This window comes from Caretta caretta, chromosome 6 (assembly GCF_965140235.1).
Source record: "Caretta caretta isolate rCarCar2 chromosome 6, rCarCar1.hap1, whole genome shotgun sequence".
Taxonomy (NCBI): domain Eukaryota; kingdom Metazoa; phylum Chordata; order Testudines; family Cheloniidae; genus Caretta; species Caretta caretta.
This window is the reverse complement of record NC_134211.1, coordinates 13,746,181-13,771,965: the sequence shown is the minus strand read 5'-3', so window position 1 is coordinate 13,771,965 and position 25,785 is coordinate 13,746,181. Positions and strand designations below refer to the sequence as shown.

Below are 25,785 nucleotides of genomic sequence, written 5' to 3'. Positions count from 1 at the left end.
GATGATACACACCTGTCTACAAAAAATGCTCTGATATATTATGACAGGTTTCAGAGGAACAGCCGTGTTAGTCTGTATTCGCAAAAAGAAAAGGAGTACTTGTGGCACCTTAGAGACTAACCAATTTATTTGAGCATGAGCTTTCGTGAGCCACAGCTCACTTCATCAGATGTGTACCGTGGAAACTGCAGCAGACTTTATATACACACAGAGAATACAATACCTCTGTGTGTATATAAAGTCTGCTGCAGTTTCCACGGTACACATCTGATGAAGTGAGCTGTGGCTCACGAAAGCTCATGCTCAAATAAATTGGTTAGTCTCTAAGGTGCCACAAGTACTCCTTTTCTTTTTGCTGATATATTATGCTATTTCTCAGATTTCATATGAGGGATTAAAGACTGAATGCCAAAAACCTGCAAAGGTGTAAATCGACATAGTCCTATTCAGTAGTGCCTACAGCTGTACGCATATTACACACCATTGGCAACAGTGAGGAGCACCAGCGCTGATCACCTCGCTGCCAGTTCAGGTTTAGCACTCTGACCGTCTGTCATGACAAGGGGGTGGTGGAGCCAAAATTGACTGAATGCATGCCGCTACTCTTTGCCTCAGGTGTAGGGCAAGCTCCTGCACCACAATTCATCTCCAGGGACCTGCCCAACCCTGCCCCACTTCCAAAAGCCCATGTCCCTTCCCAGAGATGGGGAGTGACATTGCATCTGTGCGGGCTGTGCTAGAAGGTGGGAGCTGAACATGGTGTGGACTAGGCAGGTGACATGCTGGGGCCAGCAACTGCAGCAGGGATGGCCCCACGGGGATTGACAGTGCGCACCATGGGAAAAACTTGTGGGGGTGCCCAGACCCTGTTCAGGTCAGTGGGGATTTATCCCAGCTGAGGATCTGGCCCTATATGCTTATCTAATAGGGTTTCTCTCCATTTTAATAGATTCCAAAGCCAGAAGGGACCACAGTTATCATCTAGTCTCACCTCCACTATAACACGGGCCATAGAACTACCCTGAATTAATTCCTGTTTGAACTAGAGCAGATCTTGAAGAGAAATACCCAGTCTTGATTTAAAAATTTCCAGTGAGGAAGAAGACACCACAGCCCTTGATAATTTCCTCCAATGTTTAATTACTCTAACTGTTAAAAATTGTGCCTAATTTCTAGTCTGACTTTATCTAGCTTCAACTTCCAGTCATTGGATCTTGTTAGACCTTTGTCTGCTAGACTAAAGAGCCAGGAATTATCAGATTTCTCTTTTCCCTGCAGGTACTTATAGACTGTGATCAAGTCACCCCTTTACCGTTTCTTCTTTTCAAAGAAACCCTTTGCAGACAGCACCTACATGCATCTGTGTTTGGGGTCATTCCCCTTCTAGCTGGACACAGCTCTGCCATTCTCCAGCTCTGGCTGGGAGAGAAGCGGAATGTCCATGAGGCCTGTGTCCCCTGCCTCCTGCCCTATATCTTAGTGCCTCTGCCAGATTCCAAAGGAAGAGAGTGTGTAAAAGGAGTTGGGGCCCGACCCAAGCAAATTAGTGCTAGTTGTAGTAATAGTTTTTGTGATGTCTGATATGGGTGAAGGGAGACCGTCTGCTCCACATGCGTGTGGTGAGAGTTACATGTGGATATGCACACTCCACATGCACACTCAAACACCCGCCCACCCACACACCCCACACCTATATGCTACATGTTCACACAGACACACATGCTACATGCACACACATGCATCTGTGAGAAAAGGCTTTAAAACAACTGACTCAGGATCCATTTTGAAGCTTTATTGAAGAAGTGGCCAGGGGAAACATTCAGGACCAAAGCCTCTGGGGGCTGGATAGGGCTGGTGAGTCATCATCTTATTTCATTGCATAATGTGAATTCAATGAACGGTGCAGAGCCAGGGAGAAGCTGACTGAAGCGAGTTCTCTCTGTGAAGAGTGACAGAGCTGGGTTCTAGAACTGCACTCAGGAAATGGATTACAATCTATCATACAGGACGGGGTTGAGTTTTACATCTCAGAGGAGCTGCTGCTGGAGCCATATCTCGTAGGAGTTCCTTATGAGGCCCCTTGCTCGGTCTCTTCTTTGGAGTCATAAGCCCGATTGGTGTAAGGTGGTGGAGAGGCCATTGGTGCAGAAGGAACCGCAAAGTTTGAATTGGCAGCATATGGCATGAACAACATGGCCTGCAAAACAAAAGAGATCAGCCCTCACACCCAGCACCTTCCTCACCTCTCCATTCTCGCTCCAGCATCTTCCGCACATTCTTTGCCACCATCACTTTTCTCAGTCCTCCATGCTCACCCCCTTCACCTTCCTCACCCTTCCACTCCCTTTCATCAACACATTTTTCAGCACTACCACCATCGTCTTCCTCATCCCTCTAGTTCTTATAACTGGGGCAGGTGCATCGCTGGTATAACTCTCCTGCTGTGACTGGAATTACACCAGGGATGAATCTGTGGCATCATCACTGTCAACACCCTACTTGCTATCGGTAGGATTTTTCCTGTGGAGGGGCATGGGTCCCAGGTGTCATAGAACATGAACCTGGTCTCTTGATATAGTGATGACATTTTGGATATGGAAACTAGACATTCTCTTGGGTCTTGACTGCAGCAGGTTTGTGTGAGGCACTTAAAAGGTTATTGTGGTAGGTCTCACTATGCCACAGAGTGTCCCTCTGTGCTCCTTGCTAGGGCTGCTTGAAAATTTCCTGTCAACAAGCTGATTTTCAAAGAAAAAAACAAACAAACAAAAAAAAACCCCAAACTCCAAACTTTTATGTTTAACTCAATGAATTGTTTCATGAAAAGTATCCAGTTTCCAGGGAAAAATTTAATTTTTCATCCAAAAATTGAATGCCCTAAAACTTAAGGATGTCATAGAATCATAGAATATCAGGGCTGGAAGGGACCTCAGGAGGTCATCTAGTCCAACCCCCTGCTCAAAGCAGGACCAATCCCCAACTAAATCATCCCAGCCAGGGCTTTGTCAAGCCTGACCTTAAAAACCTCAAAGAAAGGAGATTCCACCACCTCCCTAGGTAACGCATTCCAGTGTTTCACCACCCTCCTAGTGAAAAAGTTTTTCCTAATATCCAACCTAAACCTCCCCTCTGCAACTTGAGACCATTACTCCTTGTTCTGTCATCATAGAATATCAGGATTGGAAGGGACCTCAGGAGGTCATCTAGTCCAACCCACTGCTCAAAGCAGGACCAATCCCCAATTTATGCCACAAATCCCTAAATGGCCCCCTCAGGGATTGAACTCACAACCCTGGGTTTAGCAGGCCAATGCTCAAACCACTGAGCTATCCCTCCCCCCTATCAGCTACCACTGAGAACAGTCTAGATCCATCCTCTTTGGAACCCCCTTTCAGGTAGTTAAAAGCAGCTATCAAATCCCCCCTCATTCTTCTCTCCGCAGACTAAACAATCCCAGTTCCCTCAGCCTCCCCTCATAAGTCATGTGTTCCAGTCCCCTAATCATTTTTGTTGCCCTCTGCTGGACGCTTTCCAATTTTTCCACATCCTTCTTGTAGTGTGGGGCCCAAAACTGGACACAGTACTCCAGATGAGGCCTCACCACTGTCGAATAGACAGGAATGATCACGTCCCTCAATCTGCTGGCAATGCCCCTACTTATACATCCCAAAATGCCATTGGCCTTCTTGGCAACAAGGGTACACTGTTGACTCATATCCAGCTTCTTGTCCACTGTAACCCCTAGGTCCTTTTCTGCAGAACTGCTGCCTAGCCATTCGGTCCCTAGTCTGTAGCGGTGCATGGGATTCTTCCGTCCTAAGTGCAGGACTCTGCACTTGTCCTTGTTGAACCTCATCAGATTTCTTTTGGCCCAATCCTCTAATTTGTCTAGGGCCCTCTGTAGCCTATCCCTACCCTCCAGCGTATCTACCTCTCCTCCCAGTTTAGTGTAATCTGCAAACTTGCTGAGGGTGCAATCCACACCATCCTCCAGATCATTTATGAAGATATTGGACAAAACTGGCCCCAGGACCGACCCTTGGGGCACTCCACTTGATACCGGCTGCCAACTAGACATGGAGCCATTGGTCACCCACTGAGCCCAACAATCTAGCCAGCTTTCTACCCACCTTATAGTCCATTCATCCAGCCCATACTTCTTTAACTTGCTGGCAAGAATACTGTGGGAGACCATGTCAAAAGCTTTGCTAAAGTCAAGGAACAACACGTCCACTGCTTTCCCCTCATCCACAGAACCAGTTATCTCGTCATAGAAGGCGATTAGATTAGTCAGGCATGACTTGCCCTTGGTGAATCCATGCTGACTGTTCCTGATCACTTTCCTCTCCTCTAAGTGCTTCAGAATTGATTCCTTGAGGACCTGCTCCATGATTTTTCCAGGGATTGAGGTGAGGCTGAATGGCCTGTAGTTCCCAGGATCCTCCTTCTTCCCTTTTTTAAAGTTGGGCACTACATTTCAATTTGGAGATGCTGCAGTGCCACATGGGAGGTGTAGTTTGTTTGCCTATTGTCCCCCATTCTTTGCTATGGATCAGGCTTACTGGCGAGACTACATTTCCCATGATGCACCATGGCCAGGGACTCCCGGGATGCAACAACCTCCCCTCACTAAAAGGGGGACAATGTTGGGAGTTGTAGTCGGACTAAGGAGCCTTACCCACAAAGGAGAATGGCAACATGACGCATTCAAACTACAATCCTCATTAGGCACCGCAGCAGCATTTCTACATTGAAATCTTTTGGGTTTTGTTGAAATACTTTGGTATTCAAATTTCTGCCAAAAAATATAAAATGCCTGGAAAATTTAGACAAAAACAGGTGGGGTTTTTTTTCATAAAAACTTAACACAGTTTTCAACACAGATTGAGAAAACATTAGTTTATCAGTGTGTGAGCCTACCAACTCCCAGGTAAACCATGGGTTAACCTCATCACAGCTACACCCTTCACTCTTCCAAGATGCTCAGAGGAGGGGCCAGGAGAACTGCTGCATGGGAGGCAGCCAGCCAGCCTTTGGGGAGGTCACAGTCACATCAGCCTCACAGTAGTGAGTTGTATTCCAAACAAGGCGTTTCCTGTTGCCTCGATTCATTTATTTTTCTGTTTGCCTAGAAACATTGTCCCTGGAGGGAATGTCCACAGCTGTAGCTTTTGGGAGGGGAGTTTGCAGCATCATGATTCCATGGCTGGTTCTATGCGAGCCCCATGAGCTGCTCTAAAACAAAGGCTAGTGATGACCCCCAAGGAGCTGTCCATCTGTCAAGTACTGCTGAAGTACAAAGGACTCTGTCCATGCCTCAATACATCCCCTCCACCAAGGGAGTAAGAGCTGGCTGTGCCAGGCGGGGAATTTCATGCCAAGGGAATTCTCTGCTGGAGAGCTCCAGTGACTTTCAGTGGCACAAAAGGGTGGGATTGCAGCTCAGGTTCTGGCCCAGTTACAGTTTCCTGTTCCCCACCCCGCCACACCCCACCCTGCTACCTGGCGCGGGGAGATGAAATGCAGCTCCACAGAAATTAAAACACTGACAATGAAGGTCAATGTGGCGGCTGTGAAAACTGGGATTACTTCCCCCTCCCATTAAAAAAAGATTCAGTAACTTGGAGCGTGGTGCCAGCAGCCTGGTTAGGAATCAGGGTAAAAAAGGGCCAGAAAATAGGGTTATTTCTTCTGCCAAAAATGTCAACAAAAATCTATCAACCAGCAGAATATTTTGATTCAACATGGAACCACAGTGCCTCACGGGAGTTGTAGTTTGGATGTCTTACAGCTCATACAGGACAATGAAAGTATGTTTACATGCAGAACTATTTCTCCCATGGTTTATCACTTTCCCCTTGTTGGTGAGGGGAGAGGATGTGTCACAAAGGTCCCTGCCCATGGTGCATCATGGGAGATATAAGTGCTGCAAGACACGGCCCATAGGGGAAAATGATAGCACATGGCAGCTGAACAACAATTGCCACCAGGCACCATAGTTCTGCTTTGAGTCTAAATAGTTTGGTTTTCAGTAGGGTTGTCAATTAATAGTAGTTAACTCATATGATTAACTCAAAAAAAGTAATCGTGATTAATCACAGTTTTAATCACAGTGTTAAACAATAATAGAATACCAACTGAAATTTATTAAATATTTTGGACGTTTTTCTACATTTTCAAACATATCTATTTCAATTACAACACAGAATATAAAATGAGCACTGTACACTTTGTATTATTATTGATTACAAATATTTGCACTGTAAAAATTATAAACAAAAGAAATAGTATTTTCAGTTCATCTCCTACAAGGATTGTAGTGCAATCTCTATCATGAAAGTGCAAATTACAAATGTAGATTTTTTTTTTTGCTTCGTAACGGCACTCAGAACCAAAATAATGTAAAACTTTAGAGCCTGCAAGTCCACTCAGTCCTACTTCTTGTTCAGCCAATCGCTCAGACAAATAAGTTTGTTTACATTTATGGGAGATAATGCTAACCCGTTTCTTATTTACGATGTCACCTGAAAGTGAGAACAGGCGTTCACATGGCATTGTTGTAGCTGGCATCGGATGATGTTTACGTGCCAGATATGCTAAACATTCATAACCCCCTTCATGATTCAGCCACCATTCCAGAGGACATACTTCCATGCTGATGAGGCTCATTAAAAAAATGCATTAATTGAATTTGTGACTGAACTCTTTGTTAGAGAATTGTAAGTCTCCTGCTCTGTGTTTTACCTGCATTCTGCCATATATTTCATGTTATAGCAGTCTTGGATGATGACCCAGCACATGTTGTTCATTTTCACAACACTTTTGCTGCAGATTTGACAATACACAAAGAAGGTAACAATGTGAGATTTCTAAAGATCTACACCACTCGACACAAGATTTAAAGATCTGAAGTGCCTTCCAAAATCTGAGAAGGACGAGGTGATGCTTTCAGAAGTCTTAAAAGAGCATCACTCCAATGCAGAAACTACAGAACCCGAACAACCAAAAAAGATAATCAACCTTCTGACTTAGATGATGAAAATGAACATGCGTCAGTCTGCACTGCTTTGGATGATTATCGAGCAGAACCTGTCATCAGCATGGATGCATGTCCCATGCAATGATGGTCAAAGTGTGAAGGGACATATGAATCTTTAATGCATCTGGCACGTAAATATCTTGTGATGCCAGCTACAAGAGTGCCATGCGAACACCTGTTCGCACTTTCAGGTGACATTGTAAACAAGAAGCGGGCAGCATTATCTCCCACAAATGTAAACAAACTTGTTTGTCTGAGCGATTGGCTGTACAAGAAGTAGGACTGAGTGGACTTGCAGGCTCTAAAGTTTGACACTGTTTTATTTTTGAGTGCAGTTATTTTTTAAGTACATAATTCTACATTTGTAAGTTCAACTTTCATTATAAAGAGAGTGCAATATAGTACTTGTATTAAGTGAATTGTAATACAACTTCTTGTTTCTTTTTAGAGTGCAAATATTTGTAATAAAAATAAATATAAAGTGAGCACTGTGCACTTTGTATTCTGTGTTGTAGTTGAAATCAATATATTTGAAAATGTGGAAAACATCAAAAATATTTAAATAAATGGTATTCTGTTATTGTTTAACAGTGTGATTAATTGCCATTAATTATTTTAGTCAGCATTAATTTTTTAATCATTTGACTGCCCTAGTTTTCAGGTGGTCAGTGTTTTGGCAAAATAGCAATATTTTCTGGAGAAAGCAGGTGCTTTCTGCTAAAATTCTCATATAGTTGAAACCCCAATTTCCCATCTAAAAAATGATTAGACAAAATTTTCAACCAGGACTAAATCAGGGGCTGTCATTTCCTCCGTCACTGCCTCCCTCATACACATTCAGGCCCTTCCCCAAGGACACTCCTCCCATCAGGGAGGGCCCTTCATTCAGGCAAACATCTTCCCTTCCTTTCACCACATGCTCTGACTCACATCCCGTTTGAGAGCTGAAAGACTCACGGTGTTGGGGGTATAGCAGATGGCTTGGCATGAAAAGTATGAGGTTGAGACAGCAACGGAGAACTCCAGGATGGTCATCAAGAACAGCATGACCGTGATCCCCTTCGCAGCATCCTGGGGAGCACAAAACCACAGAGGATGCTAATTACTCTTGACTGCTAGAGGTAACACAGGGCTGTCATGAGGGGATGCACTGGGGAGTCCAATTCTGGGAATGCAGAAATGCAGTCCCGGTTCTTTTCTCTTCCCAGGCACACAGAATTCTCCTCCTCATTCAAACTACTCAGGAGCCCCAGTAATTGTGATGCATGGAGCCACACCACTGTCATAAGATTCTCTTTTCTCCTGGGTCTGCAGGGAGCTGCGCCCCTGAGATGCAGCCATTTGTCAAGATGGAGGATCATAAAGCCTAGGGGAAGGTGTGTGGCCTAGTCGCTCAAACACTGGACTACAACTCAGAAGAGCTGAATTTGGTTCCAAACTCTGCCACTAACTTGCTTGTGACTTTGGACAAGTGGCTTCACTCCCCTGTGCCTCAGTGTCCCCATCTGTGCAAAGTGGGATTAAATAAAATAAAACAGACATTGGAATCCAATCCTATGCCTGCTGAAATCAATAGGAGTTATTATTAATTTATATGTTGATAGCAGCTGGAAACCCCAGTCATGAATCAGGACTCTATCATGCTACGTGTTGTACAAAACAGAAGAAAAACATGGTCCTGGCCTGATATTTGACATGGACAGGAGTTTTGACACTGGCTTTATCCAGCAAAACCAAATCAGAAAGTCTGGAGTTGAACACATGGATAGTTTCTACCCTGGGGTCAAAGGCTTGGGACAATTCCAGGCACCTGGTATTTTAAACACACCTGTTAGACTCCAGGGGGAGTCTGTGCAGGGGGATGGACTGGACGACCTCTTGAGGTCCCTTCCAGCCTTACATTTCTATGATTCTATGGCAGAGTCTGGTCATTTACCAACTAAAGATATACCTCATAGTTACGGCTGTAATCTGACACATTAATAATCAGCTCCGTGAGGAAGAGAATGATCCCAATGGCTGAGAAGATGGCGCTAGTGATGTTCATTCCCAGGCTGCCTCTCACCTGAAAGAGACATGCAGAGGGTCAGGCTGTGTGTAGGCAGAGAACAGGTTTGGTTAAAATAAGAACCAGCCCACCTGTGTGTTCTGGGAATGCTCCAGCACTCGTATGTTTTGGGCAGAACTTAATTGCAGAGTCACTTTTTTCTATCAGATAAAATTGTGTTACAAGTCAAAATGTAATTTTAACCCTAATGGATGTTAGTTGGAAGCTGAATAAATCTGAAAAACCTTGGCTAAGCAGAGCACTAGTAATTGCTACGAGACCAGTACTACAAGCATGAAAGTCCAAAAAGTGAAATTGACGACTGGAGCATAGATATCGTAAGCGTGGCCACCATGGAAAGACGTGTGTACCGTAACAGACATATCCCACAAAATTCTCAGAGATATGGGATGCTCTCCTGGAAGTATCTGAATGATCCTGTTAAACGAATGGGCTCCCTTACTTCCCCCTCCTCTTTATCCATTTCATTTCTTCCCCATCTGTGTCCCCCTCCTCTGAACTTTGCTTTTATTCTTTAGGTTAACTTAATAATTTTGCTTTAACTAATTGAATTTTGATAAACAAATTGTTTGTTTGTAAATTGTATAATACAAATAATTGATTTATATTTGAACCATTCATATTATATAGATACACATATACATAATTAAATGGTTCAAGTACAGCTAAGATTAGGTAGCAACTTGTTAATATATTATGAGAAGTTTATATATAGTTTTTTTTTATTTTGTATGTAGGTTTTGAAAAATTGTAATAAAAATGTAATAGAAAAAAAGATATAAGAACCATCCCTGAACCCTTACACTCAACTCAAACTCTGCACTTCTTTGGGAAAGTTAGATAAGCCCGGCTGACTCATATTATGATAACAGCTAAAGGTTCCAATGGAGACAGGTTCTTCATTGTGCTGGGTGCTGTACACACACACACAGTCCCTGCCTCAAAGAGTTTATGACCTAACACACAAGAGGGCCAGTGAAACACAGAGAGGTGAAGTGAGTTGCCAAAGGTTACCGGAAAAGTGAGGAATCAACTCAGCTCTACTGGCTCTCAGTTCAGCACCACTAGCCTATGCTTTGAGCTTGTCACCACTCCGTACTGCAGCTAGGACTGAGAATGGGGAGATGCCATGAGAACAGCTTGGCCTTTCTCCATGGGTATTTTTTCTTCAGCCCAAAAAAAAAAAAAAAGCCCAACTCCACCATTTCCTCCCTGGAAATACTAGAACACTCATGACCAAAAAACCCGATTCTTCTTGGGGAAATTGTAACTGGATTTGGGGCCTTTCACCCCTATGTGTCCAGCTCCAATCCAGACTAGTGACAAAGAATTGCTCCTATCTGACATTTTGCAGATTACGTGAAAGGAGCTGGACGTCTCAGACCAGTTCCTATTTGGACAAGAATCTCCAAGAATTTGGCCAGCATCCTGCACTCTGGCTGTAGAAGAGAGGCCAAGAACTGACTGGGCTGGAAGGGTGATTTAGACGCTCACCTTCAGAAGTGATCCCAGCACGCCTGGGGTGAGGCGCACTAGTGAGGTGGTTTGGGGCTAATGTTGCACTGTCCATAGGCAAGTCATGCTAGGACAGGGTGGAGTTCTTGTCTGCCTCTAGTAGCTGAGCCTCATGGAAGGTTTATAAGGCTGCTGCTGAAGCCACTTAAGGCTCCCTGTCTGCTAGCTCAAGTAGAAGAGACTTTTCCTTCTAGTGCTGAAGGTTCCCAAGTTCTAAACCCTGTGGCTGGTTTAACAGTCACTTACACATGCTGTGTATGTTCCAGGGTAAATAGTGAGCTTGATTTTTCTGTCTTAGGACCTCTTATAAGCGCTAAATTCACTTAAAATGCAATTTCAGGGCTTATGTAATTTTGGGAATTCAAAACCCTAGACTGACTTTTAGGGCTTCATACAAGCCAAGCCTATGACACTTTGGAAGTTCATTTCTCATGACCACAGCAATAAACCATAGCAGTTGGCTATTTAAGCCCTTAGTCACCTGCGAAGCCTACCAATAGCTAGCTAATATATTTCCGGGAGCATCTCATGGTTATTAGAGTATGGCTCATGGGGTGAATTATACAATGTGTCTTGCCACTTAGAAAAGACAGTTCGTACTATGCAGAGAAAAGAAAATAGCAGGTAAAAGGTAAGAGGCGGAACTGGTTGAAATTTTCAAAATGTCATTGATGTGAATTTTTGGGGGGAGGGGGTGAATGGTGAAAAGAATTCTGCAACATTTTTCATTTATTCCCATATTTTTTGATCTGCTGTAGGTCTCAATTCAGGAAAGCACTTAAACACATGCTTAATTTTTAGCACATCCTAAAGTCTCACAGATACTTAGTGCTTTGCTCCATAGCGGCCTCTCTGGAAGTCCCCTTCTCTTTACTATTTTGAATATATTTCTGGCTACTTTAATTCTTCTGAATTCCCCCTTTTTTTTTTTGCAGACTCCCTGGACCCTTTGTCTTTCTTTTGTTCCCTGGTAGTCTGGCTGCCTTTTCAGCAGCTGTTTGCAGCTCTACTTTCTATTGGGCTCCTAATTGAGGTTTATTAGTCAATAGAAAAATTGAAGGTAGTTGTTGGGCCACAAGCTGCTGTTAAAAATACTGAGGCAGTCAGCAGGGAGTAGTTTAAAATAGCCCCTTTTCTCCTTCGGCTCCTCATTGGTCTCTTCTGTCTTCCTCTCCAACACGTGTCCCAGCACAAGCTGGTCCAGTAAACGATATTACCTCCCCCACCTTCTCCCTCTCCAACACTCCTTCCCCATGTTCTTGATGAACAAACTCTCTGCTCTCTCATCAGCAACTCTCTTCCTGGACAGTGCCCTGGGCGAAGCAGAGCTAAACTCGGAGTATCCCCCACGTTAGGGAAGAGGAGGAAACAATATCTAGAAACTCACCAAACAGGTGTTGCGATGAGTCTCAGCTGCAACCGAGAGGGATCCAGAAATGACGAACTGCCCAGGAAAGAGAAAACCGTCATTCATATTTCACACTTACAAGAATGATCACTCCTCCAAGACAGGCTGTATGTGATGGAAGCAAAGGGAAAGAATGGCACTCTTCCCTCAGCTGGGGCAGTCATAATAATTATACCAAGTGTTGGAGAGTAGTTTCCATCAAATAATGCTGCCATCCAGGTTCATCTAAATCCAGTTAAGGTGGCACCCATGTCATAATCCTTCCCCCCAGATTCTCCTCCTCTTCTTTCCTCCTTCTGAGTTCTTGCTCCTTTTTGACAACTGAACTTGCTCTTCTCCCCATAAATAGAGCAGTGACTGGATGGTCCTGAGAAGAGCTCAGGAAGTCACCAGGTTCCTCACCCCACCTTCCACCCAGTGCAGCTGTGCCATACCCTGCCTATGTGTCTGCCTATGGAGATTTTATAGTACTTCCATCGCCATGGGATCTGAGCAGCTCCACATCTCAAGCCTGACCTGCAGTACCCCCTGCTGTTCCAGTGCTGTCCTCCCCAGCCTCCCAGCTGTGCTAACATGTCTCAATCCAGACCTGCAGTGCCCCCTGCTGTCACCTCCACACTGTTTTCTGTGGCAGATCAGTCACCATTTTCACTTGACAGTTGAATGGTCTCTGGTTTGGAACCTGGCAGGAGATTTGTCCTTTTTGCTGATGAGCCAAGGTTTTTCCCCCTCCCTCCATTCAAGGCAGACAAACCCTAACAAGGCCCAAATCAGCCAAGGGTGTTGCAAAGGGACGAGACCTGAGCCTTGACCTCAGCTTAGTAAGATAGAGGTGCTCAGACAGTGACCTCACCAAGGCCTGGACCTTGACATCATCCAAGTAGTCAGAGGTGCTGAGGCAATGACTTCATGGATGTCTGAGCGCCAACATCAGCCCAGCAGAGGGGCTAAGGCAGGGACTTCACAGCAGCTTGGCCCCTAACACCAGCCCAACAAGACAGTTTTGGTGAATAGGGTGAGCAGATTGTCAAAAATGAGAAGCCAAGACACCTGACATGTAGAACAGGCAAGGTGGGGTAGCAGGGATTTTGAGAGTGGCACTCAGGGCTGGTAGTTGGTGGAAGGCACCTGTCTTTCAAGTGTGTGTGGGTTGGTTTTATTGGGGGTCTAAGGTGACATGTGGGGAAGGATTTTTGAAGCCTCGCATGGGGCACTGCTTGCTGCAGGACAGCAAACTAATGATCTGCTGAGCAATAGCAGGAAATGGGTCTGCACATTAGATGGGCCAATGATCTACCAAGTGACAGCAGGAAGTGTGACAGGACGCTAAGTGCCAGTTTGGATGGACTAACATTCTACTATATCCCTGTTGAATAACATCTGCTGCAGATTCCTGAGCTGGCCACACACTGCCTCTTTGCCTTTGTGGGTTTCTTTTGGTAGAGAGGTACTAGGTATCTGTTACTTATTGATAACCATAGCTACAGTCTGCATTGCCTCTTGATACATACAGGAAGTTTGAAGTAAATGAGGAGGAATCAGGAGATCTGGATTCTATACCGAGTGCTGCCACAATTCAACTACATTACCTTGGGTGACTCTGTTAGCCCCTTGGTGCCTCAGGTTCCCCATCTGTAAAATGGGGAAAATAATTCTAACTCACTAGTGTTTTATTAGATTTAGTTCACTCATGTTAGGAAGTGCATTAGGATCCTGGAAGTGTCTGTCTTGCCCTCTGTTTATCTTATGTGTATCCTCATATATCGGTACAGCATTAATCATAGACAATAATTATATATCCAAGTGGCCATGCCATCATTTCATAGATGTTTTCATTTATTCTACTCACAAAAAGTCCTCCCCAGAAGGGGTATCCTCCAATAACAGAGATGGAAATGTAAACGTTGTATCCGACAAAAACTGCAGCCACACCCCCAAAGCCAATGTGCATCAGCCCAATCAGGATCTGGATGGCCTGTGGGAAGAGAATGGAGCAGTAAAAGGAGCCAATTCCTTGCCATCTTGTGAAGGAGCAAAGCACAATGTCCCGAGCAGAGCTGATGGGAAATTCTGGTCTTTTGACAGCTGTTTAAATCCAAAATCTGAAAAATTTCAGTTTGGAAATGTTGAAACATTTTGTTTCAGTTTGTCAAACTGACTTGAAATATTTCATGTAGGCTTGGTTAATGCTGGACTGAGTCTACCTGAGTCAGTGTGTTGCCTTATGAGAATTATAGTTGGGGTGCCTAGTGTCCCCATTCTCTGCTATGGGATAACTTCCTAGCCGGACTACACCTACATTTGTGGAATCACGGGACTCCCATGACATACCATAGTGGTCCAGTAAAAGAGAAGACCGCAGTGCGTCTTGGAAGACGTAGTTTGGAACAGGGAGCCAGTCCTACACCACCCTCTGAACTACAACTTCCTTGAGGCTTTGTAGCAGCTCAGGTGGATGCCGTTTCAATGTCAAACTGACCTGAGGGGAAACATTTCAGTTCAGTTTGACGAACTGAATAATTGATCTGGGAAGTCCCAATCCAAAACAAAATATTTTGTTTTTGATTTTCTCAATGGAAAATTTTGATTTTGCGGAAACTACATTTCCCATTGAAAAAATGTGGTTCCCCTAGTGACTCCCTCAACAGTGACAGGAATCACCACCAAAGAATGAATCAGAGAAGCAAATCTGTGTGAGCTCGAAGGCTTTTCTCTCTCACCAACAGAACTTGGTCCAATAAATAAAAGATGTTACCTCATCTACCTAGTCTCTCTAATATACTGAGACCAACACAGCTATAACACTGAATATAATAACGGAAGGTATCGAATTTGCTGTCTGAAGTGGAAACTCCACAACACGAAGAAAAAGGAAACAAAACTTAAGAGCGACATCTACTTCCTTAGCAAGTTCAAGACAGAAAATATCATCCCCAGATGTCTCACCATCATGACCCTCTGACCACGACATATAATTCCAAACATGCTGAACAGCACTTCAGATGAACTTTAGAAAAACTAAGGAACCATTTATTGCACCTCATATATTGCAGAAGGGAGCATCTCAAACAAGAAATCGTCACATGCTCCACACTGGAAGAAAAAAAACACCACCACCAGGGAAGTTACCTGGAAATCGTGCAAAAAATCCAAAACAATTGTCAAAGAAATCTGATGACAGGCATCCAAATTAAAAACAAAATGTGGAACCAACCACAACTACTCCACAACCCCCAGAATACCCACTCTGGGAGAAACAAATGCACCAATATGTATAAGTAGGGGCATAGCGAGCAGATCGAGGGACGTGATCGTTCCCCTCTATTCGACATTGGTGAGGCCTCATCTGGAGTACTGTGTCCAGTTTTGGGCCCCACACTACAAGAAGGATGTGGATAAATTGGAGAGAGTCCAGCGAAGGGCAACAAAAATGATTAGGGGACTGGAACACATGAGTTATGAGGAGAGGCTGAGGGAGCTGGGATTGTTTAGCCTGCAGAAGAGAAGAATGAGGGGGGATTTGATAGCTGCTTTCAACTACCTGAAAGGGGGTTCCAAAGAGGATGGCTCTAGACTGTTCTCAATGGTAGCAGATGACAGAACGAGGAGTAATGGTCTCAAGTTGCAGTGGGGGAGGTTTAGATTGGATATTAGGAAAAACTTTTTCACTAAGAGGGTGGTGAAACACTGGAATGCGTTACCTAGGGAGGTGGTAGAATCTCCTTCCTTAGAGGTTTTTAAGGTCAGGCTTGACAAAGCCCTGGCTGGGATGATTTAACTGGGAATTGGTCCTGCTTTGAGCAGGGGGTTGGACTAGATGACCTTCTGGGGTCCCTTCCAACCCTGATATTCTATGATTCTATGAATACCCACAACATTGACAGTACACAACGGATGAACATCATCATTTTATCAAGACTATCCCTAACTGCAGCGGAATTATCTATACTCTCTAAGGCCTGGTCTACACTGGGGTGAGGGTGGGGGGGAATCGATCTAAGTTACGCAACTTCAACTATGTGACTAACGTAGCTGAAGTCAACGTACTTAGACCTACTCACCACAATGTCTTCACTGCAGTGAATCAACTGCTGCTGCTCCCCCGTCGACTCTGCCTGTGCCTCTTGCAGTGATGGAGTACAGGAGTCGACGGGAGAGTACTCGGGGGTCGATTTAGACTAGATGATCTAGACTAGACGTGATAAATCGATCCCCGCTGGATCGATCGCCACTCGCCGACCTGGCGGGCAGTATAGACATACCCTAAGGGACTGAACTTCTTCTGCACCACAGAACCCAGTACCATACTAACATGTAGAGAACTAGAAGAATTCTTCTTCCGACTCCACCTCAAAGAATTATTTCACAATGACAACACCACTCACAATTACTACATCCCCACTGACGATCAATCAATCAATCAATCAAAAAAAAAAGACTCATCTGACTGGACGCCACAGAACAGACAAAACTACACTCTTGGTGATTACATTGATTGCTTCAAAAAAGAATTGACTAAGATATGAAATCCTTAACAACCCTCACATCCACCACAATCTCTCTACTGCCAAGAGGACAACCATTCAGTCCCAGAAATCTAACCAGAGAGTGATCCAACCAGAAAACAAAGGGGTTGCCATCGTAATCCTCAACTATGATGACTATGTTAATGAGGCCAATTGACAACTCTCCGACACCACCTACTATGAAGAACTCAAATAAGACCCCACACCACAATTTACCCAGGAATGTAAGGATATCACCTCATCCTTCCCCAAATAGCTCCAAGAGAATCTCTACAAACTCCTCTCCTACGTACCCAACCCAGGGAACTTCTACCTGCTTCCCAAGATACACAAACAATGGAACCCAAGCAGACATATCATATCTGGCCACAGCACTCTTTTACTGAAGGAATATCAGGACTCATAGAAACCATCCTCAAACCACACACCACACAAAGGGTCAGCTTCCTCCAGGATACAACCAACTTCCTCCACAAACTCCGCAACATCAACAACCTCCTTTAGAACACCACCCTTCCCACTAAGGATGTCACCTCTCAATACACCAACATCCCTCACAGTGACAGCAAAGCTGCCTGACTCAAATATTTACGAGAAAATGGACAACCCTCAGATATCTACTACAAGCACATATCCAAACTCATCCATTTCATCCTTACCCATATTATTTTTACATTCAACAACCAACACTTTGTCCAAACCATAGCAACATCCATGGGTATTAGGATGACTCCCCCAGTACGCTAAACTTTTTACGGGCCATCTTGAAGAAGAATGTCTGAACAAATGCACCATGAAATGAATGATATGCCTGAGATACATCGATGATATTTTCATCCTCTTGACAAATGACTTAAATTTCCTCATAGATTTCCACCACAACTTCAACAACCTTCATCTGTCTGTTAAACTCTCTCCCACACTAGCATCAACTTGCTGGACACCATGATCAGTTTCAACACTGGAACCCTACAGACAACTGTATACAAGAAACCCATGGATCACCACACCTACCCCTCTGAACAAATTCCCTGCTGGGAGGGAAAACTCCACTGAAAGGAATGGGGCTGTGACTATATACACCAGCAGAGATTTTGGACCATGCCTTTTGAGTTAGAGGAGCCCAAACATTGCAACAAAATAATTCAAACATGCCCATTCTCAGGACTCTGGTGATCTTAACTAAAACAGGCTAAGGGTTCACTTGGTCACAATTTATAAGCACCTCTGTGGGGAAATAAAATTTAGTAACAGGCTCTTCAATCTAGCAGACAAAGGTCTAGCAAATCCAAACACTGGAAGTTGAAGCTAGACAAATTTGGACTGGAAATAAGGTGAAAATGTTTAACGGTGAAGGTAACTAACCATTGCAACAACTTACCAAGGGTTGTGGTGGATTCTCCATCACCAGCAATTTTTAAATCAAGACTGGATGCTTTTCTAACAGATATGCTTGAATTCAAACAGGAATTAATTCAGAGATGTTCTCTGGCTTATGGTTCTCTGGCCTAGGTCAGACTAAATGATCCCAGTGGTCCCTACTGGCCTAAAACCAGTAATCTATTAACTCATTTATTTATTTATATGATTATAAACAAACAACCATTGGTGTATCTCTCTAGACCGATGGATAGAAGTTGCATGTTGGTTGATTTTACTAGTAGTTCAAGGCTGAATGGAATCAGTTCTGCACTGCAGTAACTAGGAGAGGGACACTGGGTTTGAACTGCTTCTTCTCTGACCAGATCCTCGGTTGGTGTGAATTAGCACAATGGAGCTACACTGATTTATAACAGTTGAATCGCCATCCTCTTCTCCCCAATATGGGGCTGTTTCATTCCACTAGTTACAGAAACAGCTGGTTTATAATCTTTCCCTGACTTTTTCTTCTTTGCTTGATTAATCCTCATTTCTTCCTGTTTGGGCAGCTAGGACGATTCACTACCCCTGGAACTCTGCGTCTATATCCCCGACCCCAAAGCAATGAAGTATCAAGAAGAGGTCAGACCTATCCTGTGTCCCTGAAGTGCCAAGTAACCTGACAGCACTGGCTTCTTGGCATCCTTAGAATCATAGAATATCCGGGTTGGAAGGCACCTCAGGAGGTCATCTAGTCCAACCCCCTGCTCAAAGCAAGACAAATCCCCAACTAAATCATCCCAGCCAGGGCTTTGTCAAGCCTGACCTTAAAAATATCTAAGGAAGGAGATTCCACCGCCTCCCTAGGTAACGCATTCCAGTGTTTCACCACCCTCCTAGTGAAAAAGTTTTTCCTAATATCCAACCTAAACCTCCCCCACTGCAACTTGAAACCATTACTCCTTGTTCTGTCATCTGCTACCACTGAGAACAGTCTAGAGCCATCCTCTTTGGAATGCCCTTTCAGGTAGTTGAAAGCAGCTATCAAATCCCCCCTCATTCTTCTCTTTTGCAGACTAAACAATCCCAGTTCCCTCAGCCTCCCCTCATAAAAGTCATGTGTTCCAGTCCCCTAATCATTTTTGTTGCTCTCCGTTGGACTCTTTCCAATTTTTCCAAAGCCTTCTTGTAGTGTGGGGCCCAAAACTGGACACAGTACTCCAGATGAGGCCTCACCAATGTCGAATAGAGGGGAACGATCACGTCTCTCGATCTGCTGGCAATGCCCCTACTTATACATCCCAAAATGCCATTGGCCTTCTTGGCAACAAGGGCATACTGTTGACTCATATCCAGCTTCTCGTCCACTGTAACCCCTAGGTCCTTTTCTGCAGAACTGCTGCCAAGCCATTCGGTCCCTAGTCTGTAGCGGTGCATGGGATTCTTCCATCCTAAGTGCAGGACTCTGCACTTGTCCTTGTTGAACCTCATCAGATTTCTTTTGGCCCAATCCTCTAATTTGTCTAGGGCCCTCTGGATCCTATCCCTACCCTCCAGTGTATCTACCTCTCCTCCCAGTTTAGTGTCATCTGCAAACTTGCTGAGGGTGCAATCCACACCATCCTCCAGATCATTTATGAAGATATTGAACAAAACTGGCCCAAGGACCGACCCTTGGGGCACTCCACTTGATACCGGCTGCCAACTAGACACTGGGTCATTGACCCTTCCCATAAAGCTGTTGGTTAAAGTAAAAAAGAAAAGGGTGGAGTCTGGAATTTGCTCATGCTCAGTCATTCAGTCACCTGTGCATGACTCATTCACATGGACTGAGAGCAAAGATCACACTTACCCCCAGGGTCTTGGGCTGTGCTTTGAGGAATATCTCCATCATCCCTACTTTCTTCAGCTGTGCGACCTGTTCAGCGGGACTCCTGGGGTACATTGACCCAAGAGTTTGGTTCCCAGGGTTCATGACTGTGAACTGCTGAGGCCCACACTGCACCATCTCAGGAATCTGGGAAATGGCACCAGAGACCCCCTGGCCTTGGTGGATGACACCAGCGCTGTTTGGGGGCATGAATATAAGCACCCCATTGGCCGTGCTTCCTGGTGCTGCCATGATAACGAAGATGCTGCATAAAAGAGTGATTGGCCCAGATTAAGCCATATGTAATAACACTGACTCCCCAAATTAGCTGAGTAGGAATCATAGTTAGCTATTGCTCAACCCCTTTTGAGTCCCTGCCAAGATTTTGTCCTTCTCCTGGAGCTGTAATTGGAACACGAGCAACACCGTAAAGCTCAGGGTTGAGATTTCAAAAGCTGACTCAAGGATTCAACCACACAACTCCCATTAATTTCAACTTTCTCATTGGGTTTTAAAATCTCAACCCAGGAGCTCTATTATCTCCATTCTACCCCTCGTTTTCCAGGTGCTTTTAACTTACTGGATCTTTCACTTTTTGGGATGGAATTTTAGTGAGCTGTGCAATTGATTATCTTAGGGCTGATAGAGGGAGAAATTATCTCGGGTTCTTTGGCACAAAGACTCTGCTGTTGCTTCCATCTAAGTGAAGGAAACATTCCCGTTAACTTCAAAGGCATGGGATCAGACCCGAAAGCATTTACGAAAGAGCTGGCCAAAAATTTTCCACCAAAACGGTTTTTGATGGAAAATTGGGTTTTCTATTAAGTGGATATTTGTGTGTGTGGAAAGGGTCTGATGCTAGGTTTGGCATGTTAAGAGGCTCTAGATATTTTTTAAGTATTAACAAGCATTGGAAAGCAGGTTGTGATCATGGTCTGTAAGTGGGAAGATTATTTCTAAGGGTAGAGGGCTCTTTCATTTGGCAGACAAAGGGAAAACAAGATCCAGTGTTGGAAGCATAAATTCAGTTTAGTGCAAGCAGGAATTAAGGGGCTTGATGCACAAAATCCCTGGGGAGAAATTCTATGGCCTCTGTTACAGAGGAGATCAGACTAGATGACCATAATGATTCCTTCAGACCCTGAAGCTTTCAATCTAAATGCCGTTCTAACCTATGTAGTTAGAGGAAGGAAAGGCTAAAGGGCCATGGGAATAGTCAGGACTGTCTCTTCTTTCCCAGAGATTCTATTCTCTCCAACCTGTGCAACCCACTTTTGTCCCATTTCTGTTTCCCTTTCACTGGCCGGGCCAGAGTACTTTGTTCCTTGGCTGGGGGATGTTGTGGGAGTGGGAAGGTGGCAGGGTGACACCACTTGTGTCTATATTTTCAAAAGAGCTGGAGGCACCGACCTTTATCAGCACCAAATGCTCACCCCAGATCCAGCTGTTATTAGACAGGAGACGTCACAGACAATATCAATTCCAGTCTGACCTCTGAACCCTGTGTTTTTATTCACTGGCTAGAGCCACGTCATTAGGGTTGCCGGGTGTCTGGTTTTTGACTGGAATGCCCAGTCAAAAGGGGACCCTGGCAGCTGCAGTCAACTTTGCTGACCTGGCTGTTAAAAGTCCGGTTTGTTGGCGCAGGAAAGCTCCCCACCTGGTTCCGCTATCCAGGAAGCTACCAGAATCTCCCTCTGGTTCCTGGGCAAAGGGATGGCCACAAGGGCTCTCTGCGCTGCCCCCACCCCCAGAACCATCTCAGCTGCTCCCGTTGGCCAGGAACCGTGGCCAATGGGAGCTGAGGGGGCGGTGCCTGCAGGTGTGGGCAGCACGCAGAGCCACGTGGTCGTGTCTCCACTTAGGAGCTGGAATGAGATGCAGGTAGCTTCCCAGGAGCTGCCTGAGGTAAGCGCCATCCAGAGCCTGCACCCTGAACCTCCTTCCATGGCCCAACCCCCTGCCCCGCTCTGAGCCCCAATCTGTACCCCAAACCCTGCCCCCCCAGAGCCCACATCCCCATCCGGAGCCCTCATCCCCTCTTGCACCCCAACCGCCTACCCCAGCCCGGAGCACACTCCTGCACCCCAAACCCCTGGTTCCAGAACCTGCACCCCCAGCCTGAGTCCTCACCCCCCCACACCCCAACCGCCTGTCCCAGCCTGGATCCCCCTCCCACACCCTAAACCCCTCATTTCTGGCCCCACCCCAGAGCCTGCACCCCCAGCTGGAGCCCTAACCCCCCTCGCACCCGAACCCCCTGCCCCAGCCCGGAGCCCTCTCCTGCACCCCAAACCCCTCATCCCTGGCCCCACCCCAGAGCCCACACCTGCAGCCGGAGCTCTCCCCGCCCTCAGACCCCAACCCCCTGTCCCAGCCTGGAGAAAATGAGCAAGTGAGCAAGGGTGGAGGAGAGCGAGCGATGGAGGGAGAGGGGAGTGAGCAGGGGCATGGCCTCGGAGAAGAGGTGGGGCAGGGGTGTTCGGTTTTCTGCAAATAGAAAGTTGGCAACCCTACAAATAGCAGAGAGCAGCTGACATGTGAAAAGACTTGAATCAATGCAAGCAAGTTATGTTGCTGCTCCACCTTTCTGTGTGAACATTTTCTAGAGGTTTGGGAAGTGACACTTTCTCACACAGGCGCATGCTGCTTTGAGCCACAAATTTCTCCCCCCTCCTCCCTTCCCCACTTGTCAGGTAATCGGATCTGGTGCTCTCTAAATTCTGACCTCATTTTCCTACAAGAGTCCTGAAAGGATCTCAGGGCATCCCCATGGCCGTCTCACCCAGTACGGCCACCAACCCCCAATTTTAACAATCACCCAAGGAGAGTGTTTGCCGATGCACTTACTCTGTCACCGCGGCTGCTCTCCTCCGTCCAGCTGTGGGTGACTCCAAGCCTCACCAGGAAATTCTCACGGGCTCATGCAGAAGGGGTTTATTAGCATCAGACTTTGAATCCTGCCCTGACGATCACACTCACCTCCTCCCTCCTTCTCTGCCCTGTTTTACAGCAGGACTCCAAAGTCCTGTTCCCTAGTCCTGGTCCCTTCCCCCATCCCCATCCGGGTTCCTCATATGCCTTTTCCGCATCCTAATCACCATTCGTTCTGGCTCAGAGCATATGGGGCTCCACATAGGAGCCCACCAACACTACCCTTTGGACACCAGGGTCACTACTGAGTAAAACGAGACCCTTCCTTTTCCTGTTTGCCTAAAGGGAACTGCCACAACTGGTTGGACATGTTCAGATCAAAACTTTTGATTGTTTATTCCAAAACCCAGTTTTTCATCAAAAGTGTTGCCAGATAGCACCAGGTTTCCTCAAAATTTGTTGACGGTTCATTGGAAAGCTGAACACCCAGAAAAAAAATTGTCTGAAAACTGAATAATTTTCAGTTTTTCGAAGAAAACTAGGAATTTTCCACTGAAAATTTTAATGAAAATGACCATTTTAATTGACATTTGCCATGGATAAAAGGCCTTTTTCCAAACAGCTCTAATAAGAGCATTCAGTACTTATCTAGTGCTTTTCATCTCCAAGGCATGCTCTCTCTCTCTCTCTCTCTCTTTCTGTAGCATCCTACTTTGCTGCATCTAAGCAGCTTAAACACTTAGGAACTTCATAGTCAGCATTTACCACTAAGAGAAATTGTGAGGCTCTGTGATCTTAGATGCCAGGTGTACACAGATAATACTCATCTCTGGATCTCCTTGATATCAAATAAACACACTCCCATCACCCAGCTGCCTAGTACTTGAGTGATGAAGCAGTGACCAAATGCCATTAGGTGGGGCTAAACCCAGCCAAGATAGAGCTAATGTTAGTAGAGAAGAGGAAATATTTTGAAGCATTGGCTTAATACCATCACATCTCCCTTAGGCTCTGTGCTTGAGAGAGGGGAAGTATTGCCTCTTACGGGTGCCCTGGGGGTGGTGTGTAATTGTCCCAGGTCACTAGGTGGGGACTGTAGCTGGTTTTGTGTTGTACTGGTGAAAAGGAACCCCTAGATACTGCACCCAGCCCTTGTTGCTGCCGACTCCACAGGGCAGAAGGGTTACAGAATAATAAATTGTTATTGGCTGTTGCTGAAAAAAAGTTAGCCTACTAAAGGCTATTATAAGTTATACGCTTTATTTAAAAAAATTATAAAATGGTTAATTAAAAAATGTGCTTTAAAGCAGTCCAAGGAAGCTTTCCTCTGGGCAACAATCAGACACCTAAGTTCCCCAGCAGTTAAACGGAAGTGGGGGACCCCCAGAAGCCTGGTTATTGATTCCTCAAAACCATCTTAACTCTGGTAAATATAAAGGTTTAAAATGGTCTGAACCTACTGCAACAGCATGTGTGTGTGTGTATGTGCTTAAAACCTAATAAAAAGTAGTTTTAGGTAAAAGCACTCTGGTGTGTATCAATCATGTATCAGACAGATGAATTATGCCCCCCTTGATTTATTCCTAATACCACCTAAAAATCCCAAACAGTTAAGTTACAACTGCCCTGGGTTCTAAAACCCTGGGTAACATACACACCCACCCATGTGTTTACAAACACACACCAACATACACACCCTTATATACACAGGCATACACCCCCTCCCTATTCCCCCACGTGTACAAACACACACCATATGTGTATACACACACATACCGTGTAGTAGTAGGATTTTATGTTTGTATTTTGTATAATTTAGAATGAAGGATAAAGAATAATAAGATAATAATGTAGCCATGATTGTTTTTATTTTGCATTGCAATTTGATGTTCCTGTTCAAAATGTTCTGTGTAAATTAATTCTGTTTTGTGTTTGAATGAGAAATGGGTGTTAAGAACTAAGTGTGAAGGCCGCCACTGAACCAGATGTTCTAGGGAGTACAGGAGACAGATGCAAGGGTGCCAGGAGGCTGCAACACGCCCCTATTGAAATGTCAGAGGAAGGCAGATTGATGCCTCTAAAGATGAGACAGGAACCTATCAGTAGGGACAAGATAGCAGTGATCAAAACCAGCATGGGGTAACTCCCTGAGAGACTTGATGAAAGAACAAGATAAAGGATGAGAAAAACAATTTAAGAAAACAAGCACCCCAATTGATTACAGCATGACAGTGCAAAACTCATTGGTCCCAGTGAAGAAAAAATCACTATATAAACAGGGTACCTTGCTATGAAACTTTGGGTTTGTCCTGCCAAGACTTCCCGGGAGCACCGTGTCGTGACTGACAGAACCCGGCTCCTCCCTACACGTGATCAACCTAGCTGGCCACTAGATTGATCCGGACTCTGGACTGGTAACTATAACATCAACTGGTGGGACAGTGGGTGGATGGGTGGGTGGTGTGATTGAATACATATGCTAATTGTTGTCTCTTCAATAAACGTGGCGTATTGCCTTTTCCCCTGAAAAAGATCCGATGTGCTTCTTGGAAGCATAACATTTTTGGTGGAGAATTGCAAACGGGAGAAGACATGCACTGTGATTGTTGAAAATACTGCTAAAAGGTATACCATACATGTAAAGTGATCGATCATTCAGGTGTGCACACCCCCGGTGGTAGAAGTGCTGGGCAATAGGGGGAAGATTAGAGTCCTCTCTCCGACCTGTCAGTCGGGGAAAATTATACAGAGAAGATATACACAAACTGTCTAGTGTGATAGACCCAGGCCAGCTGGGTACCAGCAGACTAGTAGAAGGCAGATATACTGGCCACTGGATAAGCAGTTTTCTGTTCCCTGGCTGATCAAAGCAGGGGCTGCTTCAGGCTAGGGTGAACACCTGACTTCAATTAACCTGCAAAGAGTCAGGTAAGGCTGTTAAGCTAATGTGAACACTTGACTCTAATTAAGGCCCCTCTAATACTATAAAAGGGCTCACTCCAGTCAGGCTGGAGGGAGCCAGAGGAGAGGAAGTGTGGCTGAAGGGCTGGGTAATGAAGACACCCTCAAACCACTGGAAAGGGAGAAGAAGACATTAAGAGAAGGAAGTTGGGGAGCTGTGGGGAA

The 25,785-nt window shown here is 45.1% G+C and overlaps 1 protein-coding gene across 2 annotated transcripts; it reads right to left on the bottom strand.

Annotated features, from left to right (window-relative positions):
- Nucleotides 1-1,777: 1,777 nt before the first annotated feature.
- Nucleotides 1,778-22,790, bottom strand: LOC125638582 (membrane-spanning 4-domains subfamily A member 15-like). Of its 2 annotated transcripts, none has more exons than XM_075129008.1 (7): nucleotides 22,636-22,790; nucleotides 19,768-20,050; nucleotides 13,880-14,005; nucleotides 12,010-12,066; nucleotides 8,991-9,104; nucleotides 7,970-8,110; nucleotides 1,778-2,197 (listed from the first exon to the last, which is right to left on the bottom strand). In XM_075129008.1, exons 2-7 carry the CDS (start codon nucleotides 20,035-20,037, stop codon nucleotides 2,069-2,071), a joined length of 837 nt encoding a protein of 278 aa, XP_074985109.1. In that variant the 5' UTR covers nucleotides 20,038-20,050; nucleotides 22,636-22,790; the 3' UTR covers nucleotides 1,778-2,068. The 2 variants fall into 2 exon arrangements, with proteins under 2 accessions (XP_074985109.1, XP_048710494.2); XM_048854537.2 differs by having other exon boundaries at nucleotides 7,997-8,110.
- Nucleotides 22,791-25,785: the final 2,995 nt, after the last annotated feature.